Source organism: Strongylocentrotus purpuratus, unplaced genomic scaffold, assembly GCF_000002235.5.
Source record: "Strongylocentrotus purpuratus isolate Spur 01 unplaced genomic scaffold, Spur_5.0 spur5_scaffold_16, whole genome shotgun sequence".
NCBI lineage: Eukaryota > Metazoa > Echinodermata > Echinoidea > Camarodonta > Strongylocentrotidae > Strongylocentrotus > Strongylocentrotus purpuratus.
The window spans coordinates 29,827,559-29,849,643 of NW_022145601.1; the positions used below are offsets into that span (position 1 = coordinate 29,827,559).

Genomic DNA, 22,085 nt, shown 5'->3' on the forward strand with positions numbered 1-22,085 from the left:
CAATACAATTGAATCTCGATCGATCTTACCGACAATTTTATCTTGCATTGTTGACATGAAGACGAAAATAAACTTCCAAAAACAAAAAAACAACATCTGCCGATAGATCTTGATCTAAGTTCGTGCCAATATGCATTGCAAAAGTAAAAGAAGGGTCCGTTTAATGGAGCTTTTGCGAAGCATTCATCACGCCGAAGCCGGTTTCAATCCATTTTAATGTATATATTGTACAAAACTGCCAAGCACGTGAACACCGCGCGATGGACGAGTGGTGTAAGGCGTAGGTGTAAGATTCATCACTCTTTGTACGCAAGGGTTCGACTCTCACCTTCGACAAAAAAAAAAGTATTTTTTATTTTTTATTTTTTAGTCTATTTTTTTTCGGCATATAAAAGTATTAATGACTGCTTTAATATTCGAGAAATAGTTGTTTTTATACGCTCTCGGGAAGGTTACAATTGGGCTATTCCCCTCGGCACGCCTCGGGTAATAGCACAATTCTAACCTTCCCTTGAGCTTATAAAAACAACTATTTCTCTCAAAGCAGTCATTAATACTATACTATAAATTCTAAATAGAGCCTAGATCTATGTTCACCCAATTGGTAAGCCTATGATCATAACAATCCGAGATCGAGAGATGTGACACTTTTGTGCATTTTTTTGTTTTTTGTTTGTTTGGGGGGGGGGGGGTTGCAATTATCAAATTTTTGAGGGCAAAAAAACACTAGTGCTAACTTCCCCCTTCCCCCTTCCCCCTTCCCCCTTCCACTGATGACCCTTGCAATTAATGTTGTGCTATTAATCTGCTCAGAGCAATGTTATTTTGATATTGAGTACCGGTACTTGCTCTTGAACATTGGCTGGGAGAACCTCCACCTGTAGCTATTTCATATTTTTGCAGGAAATTTTGAACATTTGATAGCTCTTTTCTACATTACAAGATGAGATTTTATTCATTATTTTCCTACAGGGAAAAAAAATGAAATCCCAACTGGATCGAAAGTGAGGTGCTGGGAGTGGGCCTTTGCACTTTTGTTTCCGAGAACCACTCCAGCCTGTATGGTAATACAAGGCCATTGCATGCAAACAGTAAGTATCTACATTGTACCGTACACTTGCAGAGTAAATGCAAGAAATTTATTTAATGTTTACTTTGTGAGATTGTAAACGTATATTCTATCTTTTTCTCATATCTTTTTTTATAATCCAGCAAAAATCAATATCTCTTTACAAAACTTTAATTTGCGTAAGATAGTCTAGACTTATATTTTAAAAGAAAGAGAAGGAAGAGCTGTGAGAAAATTTCATGGCTCGAAATGATCATAGATTCTAGATTATTTTTTTGGAATTAATTGCTATTATTTTAAAGGTACGGGTACTAGATTACAAGATACTTGTGATGCAACAGTGGCTATTGTCATATTTCTCATGCACTTTAATTAAGAACCATGACAAAATTCAACGATAAGTACTTTTCACAATACAGCAAATCTGAACTGCATTTATGCACTAGAATGTTCTTTCTATATCATGTCTGGCAGAGCATGAACCCCTTTCTAAAACTAGGCGTTGTGGCGTGCGCCTGTAATCCAGCTAAAAAAGTGGAAGTTACAAACTGATTCAGCCGAGGACGCAGGTTCGAAACTGAGTCACGTCTTTCGGATGGTGACGTTTAAAGGTCGGTCCCAGACGTAAATAATCATATCTGATTGATACACGTCTGTAAAAACCCAATACACACACACACACACCCTTTCTAAATAAAGTTTATTTCATAAAAAGATATTAAGATGTGCTATACATATAACATGTGAGTTGTGAATGTGAAATACAAAACCATGCTTGATAGTCTATTGTTTAACCCTTCTCCAACCAGGGGGGGGGGGGGGGGGGTCAATCTGAGCCCCCCCCCCCCCCCCCCACCCAAAGTAATTTTGCAAACTCTCCTTAACTGCTGCAAATATCACAATACCCTTTCATGACTTTTTTTCCTGCATCTTTTGGTACCAAATTTGCGAAGATCAGAGAAGACGTGTCACATGACAAATAAAGGTCAAAGGTCATTATGACAATGTGAATTATTCATATGATCATGCTCATTTTTTTAATTCTAAGAATTAAATTCCTGCACTCTTTTACAGGAATAGGGGCAGAGAGACTTGTCGCAGTACAAAATGTCCTGGAGAGAAAAGACCACCACAAGAGAAGGTAAACATATTTACTTGATCCATCTAGTTTTGTCAAGTAAAAGGAAATTTTGAAATGAGTGAGGTCAAGGCCAAGTTGGAGGGGTTGCAAACGGCAGGTTTGAGAATAATCCATTCAGGGAGTGGCTATCTATGCATCAACATACACATGTCTACAAACAAGTTGCTGTTGTGTTAATTTAAAGTGAGTTTTAACTTTCAATATACCTCTTTTTAGAATTAAAACTTGAAGCTCATGTAGAAGGGGGGGGGGGGTGGTCCAATACATGCAAAAGAATGACAAGCAAAAGAAGACAATTATTGACCTTCAAATTTGGTGAAACGGTAAACTTGAAGATGACTAAAATATTAGATAATGCTATGTTATTTGTTTTTTTTTACATATTTGGTAAATATTTATTGAAATGTTTATAATTCTGTTCCAGGGATAAAGAATGAGGGCTTCATGGAGAGAGATCATGGGGTGCCTCGAGGTTCCAAGTCTTCATGTTCTGCCCCTTACCTCAAAGCGATGGCCTCTTGTGCCTAACAATATAGGAGCAAAGCACAGTGGACTGGTAATTCATAATGAATATTACAATGTTTTTAACAAATCTGGGAAAGAAACAGATAAATTCATAGCAAGTGAGTCTATCATGGTATTCTGAGTGACCGGACATTCGCTCCTGCAACGACTGCTCAAGGCTTTATTTCGTCAAAGGTGTGGGGTTAGGCCGAGTGTTGCAATTGGGATTGAGGTCAAGTGTAGGGTTAGGGTTGGGTCTAGTGTTGAATCCAGGGATGAAGTTAAAGCCCATCTGTACTAGTTTGGCCAGGAGGGATTAGAACACCCAGCATGGTCACTGACAGGTGGCTATCTCATCAACTCAGCTCTCAAGTAACATAAGAAAAAGAGGATCATGGGGAACCAACAGGTTCTGCTTAGGCATGGTTTTCTATATAGAGGGAGCAAGTAGCTACAAGTTGTACAGTTGGGCTTTAAGTATTTGGTTAAATATTGTAAAAAATCGATGTGGAGCATTTGTCTCAGGAGCAAGTGTCGTACCATCAGATTTTCCAGTTGCTGGTGGAACTGTATATTGTTTTGTGTGCTCTAACTGCCACATTTCTTCACAGATTTCTTTCAAATTTTGTATGGAAGTGTATCGTGAAATCTACACCCCTATTTTTGTTGGTGATGCTGCCATGTCCACCCCCACCCCCATTGTTGCATCTTTATTGGGTCAGGTCATATTTTTGTGGAAATGTGTGTGTTTTGCAGGCCACATTTCTGTAGACATTTCTTTCAAATTTATTATACTCTAATCTACACACATAATAGTTTTGGTGATGCTGCTCCTAGTCTTGACAATAGTCTGAGTCAATAGTGGCGATCTAAACATCATCTTTTTGTTTCAGGGAGGGAGAAGGGATCTTTGTCCCTCCTTCAAACTTAAGGATGACACAAAAATCGCTGCCAGTGCCAGGGGATACTTTCGCATTGCGCGGGATTGCAGATTGTGATATTTATAGTTATTATTCTACAATGCTTTCATGAACATGTTTTAAAGTAAATTTATTGTATGTCTCTATACAAACAGGTGCCTGTACATGTAATGCAAAGGAAGGGCAGTGTGAGAAGCTCATGATGATATGGCAGACACAACAAGGACTTTGCTGTCTAAAACTCAGAGGCAAGATGACAGTGTCTGAAGTGAGTATCGTAGTAGAGCATGAGCACATCCTTGCCACCTGCAATCCATCTCACTTTCTTTATATTGTTTAAACAACAGTAACCCAAGTTCAAAATTTTGATTAGTGATTAAGAAAGGCAACATAAAATACTACGTCTTCTGATTCATACTCCCATAATAAAGTTGTTTTTTTGTGGGGGGGGGGGGGTAGCCTAGCCATACAAGATCTTATTATCTTATATGACTTTATCCTGGTTGTTCTGGAGATGGTTTTCCCAGAACCTGCAAGTGTGATAAAGAAAAACATATTTGTGTACTAAAAGTAAATAAAAACAAAAACAAATCAATAAAGAAAAACATATTTGTGTACTAAAAGTAAAATAAAAAACAAAAACAAATCAATGGACACTCAAATCAAAATGTGGTTATCACAGCTTAAAGTTAACCCTATTTAAACCGGGTTATTGCAGACCAGGTTTTTACCGGGGGGGGGGGGGGGAGGGGGGAGTCAAGTTGACCCCCCCCCCAACCCCAAACCCCAGATCAAAAAAATTGTTTCAAAAGAAAAAGTAAAGAAAGGAAAAAATTTATATCTGCTGCGGTTCCGGAGTAGTCGGGACTACAGGGGGGAGGAGGGGTCAAATTGACCCCCCCCCCCCCCCCCCCCCCCCCCCCCCCCCCGTGTTACAATAGGGTTAAAGATTAAACAAATTTATTTGGAGTAAATTCTAGGACATTTTATGAATGCTAATCTTAAAACAATGGTCTGAATTTTTATGCCTCCGCTACAAAGTAGCCGGAGGCATTATGTTTTCGGGTTGTCCGTCCGTCCGTCACAAGATCCAAGGTCAAAGGTCACAAGGCTCGTTATGTATGCAAAAATAGCTTGTGAACGCGTTATCTCGAGAACCCATTGATGGATTCCCGCCAAACTTAGGTCATGTATTTATCTTGCAGAGCCAATGAACTGATTAGATTTTGGGGTAACAAGGTCAAATGTCAAAGGTCACAGGGCTCATTATGTATGCAACAATAGCTCGCTTCTGTTTGGTTTGTAAAATTGCTCTATGGCGGAGGCATCATTTTTGACTGGGCGCGGTCAAAGGTCCATCTAGTTGATAAGATCTTTTATTCAGACATGTAGTATATTAGTAATAAAAGGCATGTTTCGAAATATGGCACTTTATTTCAGACCATAATGAGAAGTACTATTTTGATCTGGTATCTGTTGTTGTTCTTAGCATGGAAAATAAGGAATGTACTCTTGTCGAGCAAATAGTGAATTTATATAAAACTAAAAGCCCTTTGAAGATTACTAGAAGAAAACAACACCAAGAAGAAAAACAAAAGAAATATATTTGTGATGTCAGCTTAAGATCTTAAAGTGCTTGTACAATATTGATTTTTTTTTCTTCCTTCTTTCAATTAACATTTGTTTCATTATCAGCCGGCTTATCAGAATTGGTAACATTGATGCAAGCGGACTTGTCTGTAGGAGTTGCTGAAGAGGAGCAGTCAGCATAAGTGGCATGTGACTCCAAAACAACATGGGTACCTCTCCCAAGTTCATTTCTATCCACAAAGGCTCTTCAGAAAACCAAGATGTGACGGTGGAGGTAGAGAAGGAGTTTGTGACCCTCCTGATCCTGATTAATTTTATAAGGAACTTTGTCCGAAAAGAACCTCACTGATCCTCAGAGTTCCATACCTCAAGCTGCCCCTCCCCCTCCCCCTCCCTCCCCCCCCCCCACCCCCTGTTTCTGTAAACCCTAACAATTTAGGGATCAAATGAATTAAAATCCACACTTGATTAGTGATTACAAATGAATTGATCTTTTAACTATTGTCATTATTTCAGAATGGTTTTGGTTACAGGTTAGTGTGAGCTTTCGGAGGGTAAAATTTGAGGGTACTTTGTGCGGAGATCAGTGGATGAACATTTTCATGTACAATGCAAGAGAGGTGTCTATCTTCATTGAAATTCTGATTGTGATTTCCAATGAAGATGGCTGGTTTATAAGGGAAGCAAGAAAGATTGATGTTTTGAATGACATGGATATTCAATAATGAGAAGTTTAGTGAAATGAATGGCAGAATATATTGAATTTGTTCACCAGCCTATGGAAATTTAAAAAAATAGAAGTATTTGAACAAATTTGTACACAGGTCTATGGAAAAACCAGTAAGCAGTTGAAGCTACAAGTAATAGAATCTGATTAACAGGGTTTTTTTCTTCAAAATCTGTACCTTTTTTGGATATTTTTCTCCAAAAAATGAACAAATGGATCTATTTTGTCTGGGACATTCCTCCCACCATCTTCATTCGCAGCCGCCATTTTGAAGAATTGCAATCAACTGCCAATCAGTTGCAAATTTTGCGCTACCTCCAAATTTATTGCAAAGTTGCGCTTGATCTGCGATTAAACGCCAGAGTTGCGTTTAAACGCAACTTTCTTGCAACAGGATTGAACGCAACTGGCGTTTAATCGCAAATTTGCGATTAAACGCCTGAGTTGCGCTTGATTTTGGGGAGATGCGTTTAAACGCAACTTTCTTGCAACGCCCCATTAGTGTATTTGGGGCCAACCCATTCATCACGGCGTACCGGAGGGGGAAGAACATCAAAAACGAACTTGTCTGCTCAAGACTTCCCAGTCAGATACCCCACAGCATCACTAATCCTGGTACCACTCGGTGTAAGCGTCCTCGTTGCAAGACCTGCGCCCATGTCTCATCCCATGATGTGGTGGGCCCCAGAGGAACTTGGCATATCAGAGGAGAATTCACATGTACCACCACTAATGTCATTTACGGATTGACATGTACCCGCTGTTCCATGGTGTACATCGGGGAGACAAAGAGACGCCTAGCCGATAGAATCACGGAGCATCTGCGTTCCATACGCCTGAAGACAGCCGGACTACCTGTAGCTCACCACTTCAACATCGGAGATCATAATGCTGATGACCTTCAAGTATGTGTGCTGAAATCTTGCCGAGATGAGAAAGAAAGGAAGCTGATGGAGGAGAGGATAATCTTCAAACTTGGCACTCTCCACCCGGACGGGATGAACGCCACTTTCAGATCTTTCCCTAACTCACACTGAACTTTGTTGAACTTTAATATCTTTATTACGTCATAATGCTTTTTCAATTGCTTATTTTTCTTTCTGTGCGCCTCTTCTTTTCCTTTTCTTTTGCTTTCCGCGTATCTCCCCTGGAGATACGCTCTTCTAACGCTCCCTATATTTCTAATTTTCTCCTATTTTCTCACGTCACAATGGTCCAACTTTTGAGCTTTGTGACGTTTCTCTATCTCTTTTTCTCTTCTTTCGCGTACTCTCACGCGCCTTTGCATCTTGACTACCAAGCGTCGCCTATATATTTTTGATTTTGTATATTGTTGTTTATGCTTGAATCACTTCGATAAAGGGCTATGCCCGAAACGTCAGTGGAATATTCACTTCTCCGGTGTTTTTATTTATCTACCTTGTGTCCTATTCATTTTATGCACCGACGCAGAACCATTTATTTTTACATTATATATATATATATAGAGAGAGAGAGAGAGAGAGAGAGAGAGAGAGAGAAATAGAGGTAGAGAAAAAGAGAAAGAACGATGAGCACATGAGAGAAAGAGAGAGAGAGATGGAGAAAGAAGAGAGCGATGGCAGAGTGAGAGAGAGAGAGAGATAGTGCGATAACAAAATGAGAGAGAAAAAGAAAGTTTCAACAAGATCTACATTCAATACATTATTAATACCTCAATATAATTCCAACACCAATCCTACATCATTAACAAAATAAAGCCTGCAACAATTGCATACAGTATTTCTGTGTAACCATTGACTTGAACATGGGTTTACTAGCAGTATGTCTACGACGGGGACGTTTCTCACCTGTCCTGATCAGCGTACGTCCAAGCTCTACGTCCCGACTTGAAAGCATAACTGAAGACATGGTTCTTGACTGCTACAATCACATTCTTGGATTCACTGTTGACTTGCATAGCTGTAGCTCCAGAACTGATGAAAGAGATAGAATGGTCAATAAGTAGCTGTCAATTTTTGAAGGATTAATTTATTTAACTAGAGTAGTTACAGAGTGACCTTAGGTGGATGTCCAAGGTACAAGCTAGCCTGACTCAAAATTGTGAACTGTATGGCATTGTTTATGCGATGAATTTTGTGTAAAAAATTCATCAAGTACGTGAAATGAATTTATTGCAAAAGCTTAGATTTGAAATCTATTCCTTGCCAAATTTCAGGCCTTCTCCTGATTGCACATTTATATGTTTTTATGACATGTAGTGCTCTGCCATGTAACTTCTAATACAGAACAAAATTATTTTGATGATTAGTTTAAATTACTTTAAATTAGCATCATAGTATTTGTTGGAAGAACTTTTTGTCATAATAAGCATGATTTTGTCACCTGCTAACGGCTGCTGCTTCAGGGGAAACAGGAGATTCCCATTTCAGGTAGCCAGTGGTTGCGTTCCACAAACGGAGCAGCCGTCCTCGACCTGACAGTGTCACAATACCAGCTGCAAATCAAAGAGAGTCACAAGAGTTAGAATTCAATGAGGGGTCAACAATTTGTATTTTAAATCAGCAAATGTGAAACGCAATGTGATGAACTAATATCAAATACCATTATGAGGACACTAGGTCAGCCAAAGATGTCCCACCCTGATACTCCATAGTTTACAATCTGCTTATAAAGAAGTGTATACATGTAAGTCTCTTTAAAGTGACTCAGTAACATTGCTTCAGATTCTGAAACAAAACCCTGGATTTAGCTCATGCTGCAATGATAATTATAAACCTTGAGGTCAGTCAGGAATCCCATGACTTTTACAAGCTGATCGCCTCTCTGATTATCAAGATATTTATGATTGGAAATCAAAATTTAATAACACAACAGTCTATTGGGGAAAATGAGTATGGTAAAACCAGTCACTCAAAGATCTTTTACTAACCTTTTTGAGGCAATTTAAGTCTTTATGATCATTTTGAAGCGCAATTCTTTTAGGGCTTCAATATTACACTTATCACAGATGCTGAGAACACATAGGGACATGCATCTCAAATTTGGCAATTTTTAACAATCCCTTTAAGGTCAACTGGTGCAAGGTTGACTGTAAGTTTGGACTCATGAATAACTCTATGCTTACCATCAGCAGAGGAGTAGAGCATAGAATTAATGACCCCTTGTTGACCTCTCTGGAGTATATGCCTCCAGTTCAGCTGACCGGCTAGATTGATGCTTGCAAGGACATTGGACTCAGTAGCCACATAGATCTGACGCTTGTGCTTGCTCTGTTCAAAGGCAGAAAACTTGACATTGCCAACATATTGATGCCTCCTATAAGATTAAGAACATAAAAGATAAACATTTAGCATTACAAATTTCAATCACAAGTCTCATCCTCTTACTAAAAGATATTATAAAAAAAAGGAAAGAAGAAAGCCCAGGCCATCCGTAGCAACCTTTATATCAATCATGTCAATAGTGTAAAAAAATGTAAGTGTAAAAAGTGTAAACTAATTGCTATTATTCTAAAGTAAGTATCAAATTGGCAACGCAAAAAAAAATCTATTCATGTAGAGTTAAGGAGGGGGTAATCGACCATCACCAGTTTTCGGCCGATCCGTTGGATGCATGGTAAAATCCTTTTAAATTACATCGCATAACAGTATATCACATATCCCACACGTACCATACCATGCCAGAGTCACTGAAGAACCACATTTGCAATGGAAAATATATCCTAAAATATCACATTTTAGCGATGTAATCGGCGGTCCCGCTACCCGAATCTGAAAAATCGAGTATCTTACTAAAATGACCTTTATTTCAAGTATTTTTCAGATTTAGAGCCCGATTTTGTGTTAGTTGCAAGCTCAGAAGTATCTCACTGGATGTATTAAATCAATGCAGCCGGACATCGCAACGCACACACTATATCTCTGTCTAATTCAGATTCCAATTTCCGATCAACGCAATACTAGTTTTTGGCCTGGCGAGCTCCGGGGAGCTCCGGCGTGGGATACCTGCTCCGCCCACTAGTGCTATAGATTAGTGCGGAAATGCATGGCGCGCGTGCGCGCTTCCTGTTGACCTTTGTACATGCGGCCGAAAACTGGTTCGCTATGCCAATAACTGCCTCCGAAACAGTGAAAATTGAAATGAATATTGTCATGGCAATTCGTGATTTTTTTCTGGGATTCTTCTTTTGTTTAAATAATAATAATATTTGCTTCATGATTTGAACAAAAAATGATAATAAATAGGAAGTAAAGGGTCCAAAAGATAGGATTTTGTCTTAAGTGGCCGAAAACCCCCTCCTTTACTCTACACCTCATTTTCCAATTCTGGCAGAATCAACATTGCAAACTTTTTCACATCGCCAACGTGCCAATCAAAAATATGAAACATCTGGGAAAATGTGGACGATCCTTATTTTTGAGGACGCATCGGTCCGCATTTACAAAGACAATTTTCAATTATGTAGATGATCCTCATTCGGCGCTAGGGTAGTTCCGTATCCATTTTTTAGCAGTTTAATATCCATTCTAAATAGTCTAGATCTAAGGGAATTTTAGACCAATTGTTTACTAACTCTAATCATAATCATATATTGCATATTTCACCTGAATTTGGATCACATCCGACATCGGGAGGCCTCCGTTTAGGGCTTGGATGTCGACGTCGTCGCTGATCAGTACCGTCTCTACGCTAAGCGCTAAAGCTCTGCACCTCAAACTGAAGCTATCAGTCCAAAATTATGCAAACTTTGTGTATGCTTTATGGTATTAAGCACATGCACGATACCATAAACTATACGAGAAGTTTGCATAATTTTAGACTGATAGCTTCAGTTTGAGTTGCAGAGCTATTGCGTAGAGACGGTACTGAGCAACGACGTCGACATCGAAGCCCTAAACGCAGGCACCTAGCCAGAGTTCGATGTTTGGGGGGGGGGCACATACATGTAATCGATCGAGGTAAAAAAGGGGTCTAAAAAAGTTCAACCGATCCTGGAAATTTTTTTTTTGGGGGGGGGCACGTGCCCCCCCCCCCTTTGGCTACGTGCCTTCCTTAACGGAGGCTTCCCGATGTCGGATGTGCATGTGATCCAAATTCAGGTGGAAAATGTGATAGGCCTATATGATTATGATTAAAATAAGTAAAGAATTGGGCTAAAATTCCTTTGCTAAGAATGGATATGAAACTGCTAAAAAAAATGGATATGGAACTACACTAGGCAAATTCATGCAAAAAAATATATTCAAGAAATTGACTCGAAAACACATCAGACAATTAGTCTGAACCGAGTCAGGAGCAAACTTGAAGAAATTATATTTTTAAATGTTGTAAAACCAAAGATATAAGAAGAAAACTGACCAAGTATCTGTACTAAAAATCATACATGTAAAATTGGTCGTAGACATTCGACAGCTGAAAATGACGCGCACGGTTGTGGTACGTGCGTTCTCGAATCCAAAATCGTATCTCACACACACACTCTCGCCATACCGCGAATGGTCCGTCGTGGGGAGCTAGCCGCCCGAGAGTTTGCCAGCGATACCAACGCACCCTCGGAGCTCCGCAGCGCACAATTTTAGCGGAACTCGAAAGGTTCGAGGTGGGAAGGTGGCGGGCTAGCTTTTTGCCAAAACCACGCTAGAACGTCTGCTGGCAAAGTGAAAATAACTACGATCGAGAACATCGTCGGTTTCAGTGAGATAATTCTGAATTCTAATTGAGACTATATAATAAATTATATCGACAAAGAAACCTCGGTAGATCTCTTATAACTATACAAAAGCTTGTTTATTTCTCGTTTTGAAATTTGTCTTCGAGCCATTTTTTCGTGAGCGAGTCAATGCAAACTTTGTATTACCAAACTTTCAACACGCAAGGAACGGGGAACACTCGCGGACCCCGTATCAAATTCGTTGCAAAAAAAAATTTCAAGGGTGATTTTGAAGCAGTGAAGAAAATTTGCGCTGCGATGCGCAGAAATATACTTGAAAGAAACTTAAAAAATCACACCTGAATTTTCAGAAAATCGTATTTGCATTACCGAGCCTAGTTGTGAGTTGTTTATAACTCAGATTTTATGAAGATTTGTCGGAAAAAATGTCATTTTTTTCCGTTTGGTGGTCATTTCTAGGCTAATATTTAAAAAGTTGCATCAGTAATAGGCCCGATGTTTCTCTTATCGTACTCGCATGTTATTTCTACATAGATTAAACATAGGATGGTTAAGGGTAAGACCGGATAACATTATAAAAAAGATATATCCTTCCAACCTCCCATATCCAAGTTTTGGGCTGATTATTGCCGACCCACCGCAGCAAGGCCATTCAGATTTTCGTACGCTCGCGAAGCGCCCTCTAGTGCCCCATGAATTAGACCGAAAACTTCAGTCTCTCTAATCGTCGGTTGTTCCACTGAGACTACGTCTGGCTCCACTAGACCTCCGATTATAGAGACTGAAGATTGTCCTATCGGGACTGTACGGAACCAATGGTTCGGTTCGGCAGGACCGCGATGAATGAGATATGCTACGAGATTTTCACTCTTTACATCCTCACACATGCTGCAATATGACAATAATTAGAGTCTAATTAAAAATAACATATATATAGCTTATTTGACTTACGATAGCTTGCTCATTTAGATCCTAAATTAATGATTAATCCGAGAAAGTCTCGTCAACATTATCCGTCTTGGTTTTAGTTGATGAATATTAATTTTTTCTTTTCGAACGTCCAATAGCTACCTTAGCTACATACGAGTGGGCCCGGCTTGACCAACGAACTCCCACGAAACGAGTGCTCTGATTGGCCATTGGCTATGTTTTGGTAGGTGGACCCGGAAATATATCGGCCGCCGGGTAATATTTCGAATGCATGAATGTAAGTGCTTCGCGGTTCTGAGGAACAAATTGGATAATTCATTTATAAGTAAGTCCGAAAATTTCACATTCTATAATAGGTTAGCAAATTTTGAAAACTGTAATTAGGAGATATATAGACCGACCTAATTTACATCTGATTTAGAAATCAGGAAATTAGATCTAAATAAAGAAAATCGGGGGAGAAATGTCGGTAACGAAAAGCTGTTACGCTGTGGCTCTAATTTACCCCCACGGTACGAGATCTCTGGGTTGCCATCTGTATTGGGGAATGACAACAAATGTCAGTTTTATTAAAGAAATGACCCAAATCAGATGGTTATTGCTGTCTACCCATGAATGTGCCTAACTACACTAGCGCCCCTCATTCTCGGACAAGCGCCCCTACTGCTGAGGGGTCAGCATTTTTATAATGTAAATCTCGGGTTTGCTCATTATCATCAGGAACATGCAACAGGTAAGCAACTTGCTATCAATCAGGAATCAATATTTCATACTTTTGGTTAAATTCTTGACCGAGCCTAGTGATAGGGTGTCTGAACGATTTTTCAATTTTCAATTTGGGATCGTTTTTCACCATTTTTGTTTGATATTTGAATAAAAAATGATATCAGAATAATACATTTCAAATTTCAAGTCTCACCGATGTTTCTATCAAAAGTAACAGCCCCTCCAAAACGCTGGTATATTCATATCATTTTGGTCAAAATCGACGAAAAAGACGTCCACGCAGAGTGATGTTGTTTTGCTAAATTTAGCCAAACAGCTGTATCGCGCGATATGCAAGCGTATGCATATCGTACGCATGCTGCTAAGCCAATCCGCGACTTGCAGCTTGAGCTACGCTGTCTCCGCGACATGTGCCATTGACTAGTATGGTTGGCGTTCGTCGCACAAAAAACCCGGAAGTGAATGCACGTTATAGTCAATGGCAATATCGCGGAGATGTCTCCGCGATATTGCCATTGACTATAACGTGTATTCACTTCCGGGTTCTATGGCGGGAACGGCCACCCATACTTTCATTCACTATAAGCGCACATGTTACGCGATGTAACCATGGTTTGGACTGAGCGGAGCTCACGCCTCCCTAATTAGCTGATTCCAAAAATGTGGGAAGGGTATTTTCAAACTGTTATAACAAATGATCCCTTGGGGCTAGCGAAAAAAAAAGCATCTGGATATTATCCTTACGTCTAGCCCTGCTTAAGCCGCGGGGCGGCAGCTCAGGAAAGTGGCAAATTTTGGAGCTAGGATGCAAACAACATTTCAATCGCTGTTTTGACCAAGATATTTTTAGAATTCTGGGGGTGGCCCCCGATGGGGAATATGGAGAAAAACCTGCTCTTTCATATGACACCTCATTTATTGAGTTTCACCTTCAGGATCATTTGTTATAAAGGTTTGAATTTCAAATTTTTTCATAAAATCATTGACCAATTTTGGATGGTCGCGCAATGCACGTAGACCACATAGGGAAGCGTACAATCTCTATGGGAAGGGTTTTAGCACACAACATTGGGTGCGCGATCAGACACCCTACTAGTGACGTGTGCGGTCACACCGGCCAGCGGGGCCCTAGCCCTGCCCCGTCGACGTCGGCTGCCCTGCCCTAGCAGTGGCATGCTGCGACTGTACATTCATCCCTCACAGACACAGTCGAGTCACGCCCCCGGCCCCCCCCACTCAGGTTTCAAAATGACCGCATGCGTGTTGCCAAAATGTCCTTTTCGTAACAAAAGAAAAAGGTCGAGCCGTATTGACTTTACACACCGGACTTTTGCTGAAAAGGGGGGGTGCGGAAAAAGGCTCGTATACAAAAGAAAAAGGTCGAGCCGTATTGACTTTACACACCGGACTTTTGCTGAAAAGGGGGGGTCGGTTGGAACACGCATAGTCTATGCGTACCCTAAATAACACTGAGTGGGGGGGCCGGGGTCACGCCTTCACATTTCACAGACATAACAGTCCCTCTGGGCCTCTGAAAACTTCATTTACTGTCCTTTCATCTCATAACTTTACACATACTTAGCAGAGATAATTGCTTACCAATCAAACTTTCCTATCTGATCTTCGAAAAGGGCATTCGAAGGTTGAAGGCCAGTTAGGAGAACAATGACTCCTAAAAACGCTGGTGCTATGCAAGTCGCCATCTTTTCTCTATCAATTTGAAGCGCGCCCTCTATCCATGAGTATCGTCGAATTTATGAAAAAATCGCTGGAGGAATTTCCGGAGAAAAAAAGGATAGAAAGAAAGAGAGAAAGAATGATAGAGATAAAGAAAGGAAATAACGAAAATCACGCATCAATCAACGCAGAAAAACCAACATTTTGATAATACCTCATCATCAAGATCCTAGTACAAGCCAATTTTATGTCATGATGTTAAATACAAATTAAAACAATTATTCACCTTTAGGACCTGCATCAACAAATTCAGGAAATCGCTCTTGAAACATGCTAGATTTATTATCACATACTCATTATCACCATGATTATAATCATCACAATCCCCATCATCATTATCTAACATAAATATCACAACCACAAACACATTATTTTCATCATCACCCATCATCATCACTATCATCACCCATCATCATCATCATCATCATCATCACCATCATCATCATCATCATCACCATCATCATCCTCATCATCATCACCATTATCATCACCATCATCACCATCATCATCATCATCATCATCATCATCACCATCATCATCATCATCACCTATCATCATCATCACCATTATCACCCATCATCATCATCATCACCATCCTCATCATCATCATCATCACCATCATCATCATCATCACCATCATCATTATCACCACCATCATCATCATCGTTATCATCAGTAATCATCAGTATCACCGTCATCACCATCCTTATCCCCAACATTATAAACACCAATGGCACAATTAACATGTCAAATGGAAAAAAGGCAAATTAAAATTTGAATCTGCTCCAGATGTCATTTACATTTATAAGCATTTTCAATATAGAACATTCCAGAATACATATTTTGATGAGAAACTGTTTATTCTCAAACATTTCCTCCATGATATCATATACAAACACATTAAATCAAATATTCAACAAATAGCCTCCAATAACATGTGGAAATTTTTTCAGAACCACTCCAACCTCACATGAATAAAGATAAATTCATGCATCAAAAGATAATACCTTGTATATATGCCTCTTTTCATTTTCCCAATTATTCTGTATTCTACTAATTCAGTTAAACTTCACCCTAAATCTGAGATCACAAATGAAATCACAGACATCGGACTAACTTCCTTTGTTAAACCAGATTTAAAGCCTGTCTGCACTAGTTTGGCCAGGAGGGATTAGACCTCCCTGTGTGGTCACTGTCAGGTGGTTATCTGATCAAACTGAGCTCTCAATTAACATAAGAAAAAGGTGATCATGGGGGACCAACGGGTATCGCTTAGGCATTATTTGCTATATAGAGGGTGCAAGTTGCTACAAGTAGTGCAATCCCACTTTAACCCATATTTATATTAAAAAAGGAGTAAACCTGGCTCTGGTTTTAGATTTGAGTAGAATACAGGTCATGGTGTACATCTGTTTTTAAATTGCTTGTAGATCCACATGGATGTAATCTACAAATGTTATTCTTTGATAAATAATTCCAGTGCATTTGTTTTCTTCATTATAGTTTTATCCATGGATTGATTTTCTTTGCTCCCTCCCCCACCTCCCCCTCTACTTTTTAAAAATTCTACTTCAGCCGGTTACGATCATGGACACTCGTGATAATTTTGTCTTTGAAGGGCATCACCTACAATAGAATCAGGTCACTCCATTAAAACATTGCACTTAGCCTGATTGCCAAAAACCATTACAGGTAGTCAGCAGCTAATTTACGTATACTGGTACTTGATGTTAAATGAATTCAAAATTGTGCATGTATAAGTATAGTTTAATTGCCAAAATCATGACTTTTTTCCTTCACATCATCAATAATTCTAGTTGAATGATTGAACTAGAAACGGCTATAAAATGATATCCTATGACTTGAAACGGTTGTATGTGAAGTTCACAACAAAAGAATATCCACCAACATGCACTTGCAATGATTGAGCTTAGCAAGGGTACACAACGTACTGTAACATATATACCATGAGTAAACAACAGCATCTGCTAAGGTCAAACTCATGATATTTACAAACAATATGAAAACTTTGAATACTGACAACTGTATGCCAGGAAATCTAGCATTTCTAAGGATTTACTAGACTTGTGTTTCAATTATTTTATTTAAACATGGTTACTCTCTCAGCCTAAACGGTTGTTTTTCAGAAAGTCTGTGTTGACTGAATGTGTTCTACATTATGTGTTTTTGGATCAATTGATGTTGAGATTTACATTTTTCATAGGCACTCAAGTACAGGCAAGATATTTATGCTTAAAGTAAGTATAGACACTTATCATGCTGTTGAAATAGACCCAACATATACAGGTAGTTGAAAAAGCAGTTACTGGCATACATTGTAAATATGCCTAGCTGTTTGACAAACCCATTCACTATTCATGAAGTTTTAAAATGGTAATATAATTTTCAAGCATGCTACAGAAAATGTAATATAGACAAGTACCAGGAAGAAATGGTGTTTGAGAAACATTTGCACATGTGTAATGATCAAATTATCTTCACCTTATGAAAATATGATGACAATCTTCACTTTCTCCCCACACTTCATGAACGAATGATAACACTTTCCAGCTAATGTTTCATCTACTGCACATGCATGTGGAGATGAACTCATCAGTGCTGTGCAAGAGAAGCAGTTTTTCAACAGTAGTCCAACATGTTTGTCGTCCTGATGAAATCATCATGGTTCTACGACACATGCTCAGATGACAATCGCTCAGCAGACAATTCACTACGCTATCTGAATTCCTATCTTCAACTCAGGACCAAACACTATACCTGGTTACCTGGTATAACCATAAAACTTACTGAAGACCGAAGGCCCAATCGCAAAACCCTAACCGAAGCACTAAACCTTACATAAAATGACAATTGCAACCCCAACCCTAACCCTACACCTTACCTACCCCCCCCCCCCCCAACAACCCTACATCTGTGATGAGATAATCAGGAGCAAACGATGCAGGAGCACTTGTCAGACCACCCTCTGCACCATCATCACTGCTTTACAACAGTAGCTGTTCTTTCTTGAGCAACAGTCCACCGACCCTCTCAATCTTGGCATTGTTCTTCCCTAAGCTGACCTATGACCTCAGACAGCATCTGGTTGCACATGGCAGAGTAAGGGTTCATCTGGATGACCTGTGTACGGGCGAAGGGGCTGCCGAGGTTAGCAGCGCGCTTGAAGTCGGCCAACGCCTCGTCGTCTTTCTTCTCCAGCCTGTAGATGAGCCCTCGCTGGGTGTAAGCCTGGCAGGCGGCCTTGCCACGACCCTGGCTCAGCTCAATCGCATGGTTCAAATCCTCTAGAGCTCCTGTACATCATGTAGGGGTGTCAGAAGAGAGAGAGGGAGGGGAGGGAGAGAGGGAGGGAGGGAGAGGGGGAGGGAGAGAGAGCGAGAGAGAGGAGAGGGAGGGAGAGAGAGAGAGAGAGGGAGGGAGAGAGAGAGAGAGAGAGAGGGGGGAGAGAGAGAGGGGGAGAGAGGGGAAAGAGAGAGGGGAGAGAAAGAGAGAGAGGGAGAGAAAGAGAGAGAGAGAGAGAGGGGGGGGGGGGGAGAGAGAGAGAGAGAGAGAGAGAGAGAAATAGATCATTGTCTTGAAGTGGAACAGATGAAAAGCATCTCGTAACGCATTCATTTTTTCAGGTTTAAAAGATATTGTTCTGCATTATAGGTATTGGATTAACACCAGTCACATTTTACCAATTTTTAAAGTGAACCACATCAATTCGTCCTTGTTTTCACGAAGTGACGGTAGTGAGGAAAAACGTAACGCAAAGTGAATGCAATTTTTTTTCACTACCGTCACTTCGTGAAAACAGCGACGAATTGTTTGATTCGACACATCTCCAAAATTTCTTCTCATGACTAAATTTGAACCCAAACCATATCAACATCTAAAATTTACTAAGAGCAGTTCATGAAATCAACAATATAGACTACTCAATCATTATGAATATCAAATAACATTTTTTTAAAGCATTATATGAACTTCATTTACATTTTCATTCTAACCTTGTAATGCTTGCTTAATAACTTTCAGTCTTTTCAAATTTATCAAAAGTTGAGTTCCAATCTTTGATTAATACTGGTTCCCATTATCTTGTCAACTGTGCCACTCTGTGTTTCAAAAATTGTGATCACTTACCATCTACATCTCCTCTTAGACGAAGAGCTTGGGCCCTGTTGTTATAGCATGATGCCCTGTTAGGAGCAATGGATACAGCTTGACTGAAGTAGTTCAATGCAGCATCGAAATCATTGGCCTCGGCACTCTTCACTCCTTCAACCTCAAGTTCCTTTGCTCTCTTATCATCATCAGACTCATCTAAAAATGGATAAAGAGCAAGATTTGTAGAGCCAGAGCCAGAGCCTAATGGGTTCACTGACGAAGTCTAAGATGTCTGTGCCTGGACAGGTTGCTTGTCCAGACAGGCAAGACAGCTGAATACAAACAGTAATTTGAACAAGTTTAGACGATCTAAACTGCTCAAAAAAAGTTCTGCAATTCAAGTGTGAGTGTTGATATCTATCTTGTTACTATATCATCATAATTTAATTTGGTATCATTGAAATGCTTTTTTTTTACGATGGAGCCCAATTTGTAATGAGAATGTAATCATGGAATGTGCAGTATACTAGTACCTGAATGTAGGCAACCGCTCACTTGTACTTGTGTATGCGCAGCATTTGAGAGCAGTTCAACTGAGCTGTAGGCCTACTGGAGATGAGTACTGCACTGTGCATGTGGAAAGATCGCACGTCATGACTTGCTGGTAGGTGTTTGCAGAGTGCCTCACCGCAGAGGTTCGGGCCAGCTGCATGCCCATCATCCCTATCGCAGTATTTGCGCCGCGGCTCGAAGTGAATGAAAACTTACCCTGAATTTCAGCCTCTAGTATCTCTTCTGGTTGTTCTTCCGGAATTTCTTGTCCTACTGGTAGAAGAGGATTAAAAACAGCGTCCAACACAGCCGCATCATGTGCACTTTGTTTTGACATTCTCTCTTATATAACGTCTAACGTGAGATCCCCAAACACAAGTAAATGGTTGCGCAATCGCTCGACGTTAGAATACTACGCTTTTGTTGTTGTTTTTCTTTGGCGTTTTCAATCGTCTTTGGATGATTTTCGCCATGTAGTCTAGTCCTGTAGAAGTTTTTCAGACCTGGAAAAGTTGATAAGTACAAGGTTTTTTTTTGTTGATTTGTGTTCTAGATGGGTATTGAAGTAAATTTAGCTTGGTTGCCAGCTTGGCAACCTTGGGCAACTTTTTTAATAGCCATATGAGCATAATCATCTAATTAGCATGATGTGCAATAATATGTCGTTAATCTCAATCCAGGAAGCCTGAAACCATGGATAATACGACTTTTCAAGGGTTTTCTACATAAAAACATTAAAAAATCCTCCGTGTGCCCATGCCTTGAGCCGAAATGCATGGCCGTCCAGAGGAATTTTTTATGTTGGGGACCGGGGTAAAATGCAATAAATTATTGAAAATCTATTGCATTTTTTTTTTTTTTTTTAAATTTATGGAAACTGCCCCCTACTCTAGCCCCCGCTGCGTATGTACAGTCATGATTCAGTGACAAAGCAATGGCCTCGTAACCGTGAGGCCCCAGGATCAAAACCGTGTCGATGTGCTACATTAGTGCCCTTTTGTGGGGCATTATGACCTAAGGGCGTAGGTCCCCTAGTTGATAAGCATAGTAGTATACACATGCTTTAGCAGTCACCCAAAACACACAATGGCACATTATTATTTAATAAAATCTGAGTATGTATACTATTATCTAGATCTATTATTTTTAAATTATTTTTAATATACATATTGCTCCGATTGTCTCATTTTCGCTCGCGTGAACATTGCCAGCACAAACCACTGACCTCTACCTCCTGAACGGATCATTTTTAAATTTGGGTTTTGCAACTAAAATCTTGCTTAGAATTCAAAAGATCTTTTCAGCAATCAGAAACGAATGGATACAAAGTGATTTTATGGAAGTGGACATTGAAAATTTTGAAATAGAATTGATGATATATGGACGTTTACAGAAGCTATGTGATATAAAATCTAGGCGGTTATATGATTACTTCATTGAAGACCTTCAAAAAGAGTATACATTACATGTTACAGATGGCAACTGTCAATTTGATCTTGGAATGACGGAGTTGAAAGAAACATTCACAAGGATGAAAGGTGCAATGCTTTGTAATATACATAGAGAGTTTCAATACAAACAATTACAAGGGGCTGTATATACGAAAAGAGAGCTCTTTAAATTTGGTTTTGAGTCAGACCATTTTTGTTCCTTTTGTGGACTAGAAGTAGAGACATACCAACATTTATTTTTAGATTGTCTTAAAGTTAAAAGATTATGGCAGGAGGTAATTCAAAAGTTACATTTAATCGAAATTGACATTGATGATTGGAAACCCATATTTATGGGAATATCCGGAAATACTACTAGAATATTTGTAATAAATTGTATCATATTTTTAGTAAAGTATATCATTTTTATTTCTAGAAAAGAAGGAACTTTGCCATCTGTACAGAAAACAGTACATATGCTTAAAAATTACAGAGACGAGGAATACAAAATAGCCTTCAAAAAGGGGAAACTGGGGATGCACTTACAGAAATGGGAACAAATCGATGCATTTTTACCTTAATGGACGTGGGTATTATGTGGGTATTATTATTATTAGTAGTATTATTAATTCTCTCTCGTGTACAGGTGGACAAACCGGAACAGGTTGCATGCAGTGTGTGTGTCGGCGTGAAGGGTGTGTGAGATGGGTGGGCTAGGGGGGGGGGGGGGGGGGGGGTGAAGAGTCTGTGTGATGTGAGTTGAGGGAACAGGTTGCATGCAGTGTGTGTTTGTGTTTGTATGGTTGTTTGTGTGTGTGAAAGGGGGTGTGGTGTGGGTGGGCTAGAGGGGGGGGGGGGGGGGGTGAGAGTGTTGTGATAGGATGGTAATATGTAACTTTAAACCTTCCTCTACTGTTATTTTGATTATACACTGATACATGCAAGACTTTTTTTTTTCTTCCTTTTTTTCCCTTTATGTTCATTGATTAATGTAAC

At 39.7% G+C, this 22,085-nt stretch overlaps 2 protein-coding genes and 1 long non-coding RNA gene across 4 annotated transcripts in view; 1 reads left to right on the forward strand and 2 right to left on the reverse strand.

The window, feature by feature from the left end:
• LOC584675 (ER membrane protein complex subunit 1) overlaps positions 1 to 14,996 on the reverse strand; it is a 37,019-nt gene extending 22,023 nt beyond the window's left edge. Inside the window, exons 1-4 of the mRNA XM_030987246.1 lie at positions 14,860 to 14,996; positions 9,058 to 9,248; positions 8,316 to 8,427; positions 7,781 to 7,906 (exon numbers count right to left, since the gene is read on the reverse strand). Coding sequence (XP_030843106.1) covers positions 7,781 to 7,906; positions 8,316 to 8,427; positions 9,058 to 9,248; positions 14,860 to 14,963 — 533 coding nt within the window. The 5' untranslated portion in view covers positions 14,964 to 14,996. The remainder of the gene's footprint in view (positions 1 to 7,780; positions 7,907 to 8,315; positions 8,428 to 9,057; positions 9,249 to 14,859) is intronic.
• Positions 928 to 5,710, forward strand: LOC115924631. 2 transcript variants are annotated; one of them, XR_004064396.1, is made up of 5 exons: positions 928 to 1,091; positions 2,144 to 2,210; positions 2,635 to 2,766; positions 3,790 to 3,902; positions 5,330 to 5,710. It is a non-coding gene; the product is annotated as an uncharacterized LOC115924631 (long non-coding RNA). The 2 variants fall into 2 exon arrangements; XR_004064397.1 differs by lacking the exon at positions 2,635 to 2,766 and having other exon boundaries at positions 931 to 1,091.
• Positions 14,997 to 15,770: 774 nt separating the features above from the next.
• LOC591490 (tetratricopeptide repeat protein 36) lies at positions 15,771 to 20,082 on the reverse strand. Its single transcript, XM_791050.5, has 3 exons — positions 19,876 to 20,082; positions 19,144 to 19,323; positions 15,771 to 18,311 (listed from the first exon to the last, which is right to left on the reverse strand). The coding sequence occupies exons 1-3, from the start codon at positions 19,994 to 19,996 to the stop codon at positions 18,049 to 18,051; spliced, it is 564 nt and encodes a 187-aa protein (XP_796143.3). The 5' UTR covers positions 19,997 to 20,082; the 3' UTR covers positions 15,771 to 18,048.
• Positions 20,083 to 22,085: the final 2,003 nt, after the last annotated feature.

What these genes read in the sequence shown, in the direction of transcription:
- LOC591490 (XM_791050.5), bottom strand. Translation starts at nt 19,996, where the DNA reads ATGTCAAAACAAAGTGCACATGATGCGGCTGTGTTGGACGCTGTTTTT. An exon ending in ACTAGAGGCTGAAATTCAGG is followed by an intron (nt 19,324 to 19,875) that starts GTAAGTTTTCAT and finishes ATCCATTTTTAG; the next exon opens with ATGAGTCTGATGATGATAAG. An exon ending in TCTAAGAGGAGATGTAGATG is followed by an intron (nt 18,312 to 19,143) that starts GTAAGTGATCAC and finishes CATGATGTACAG; the next exon opens with GAGCTCTAGAGGATTTGAAC.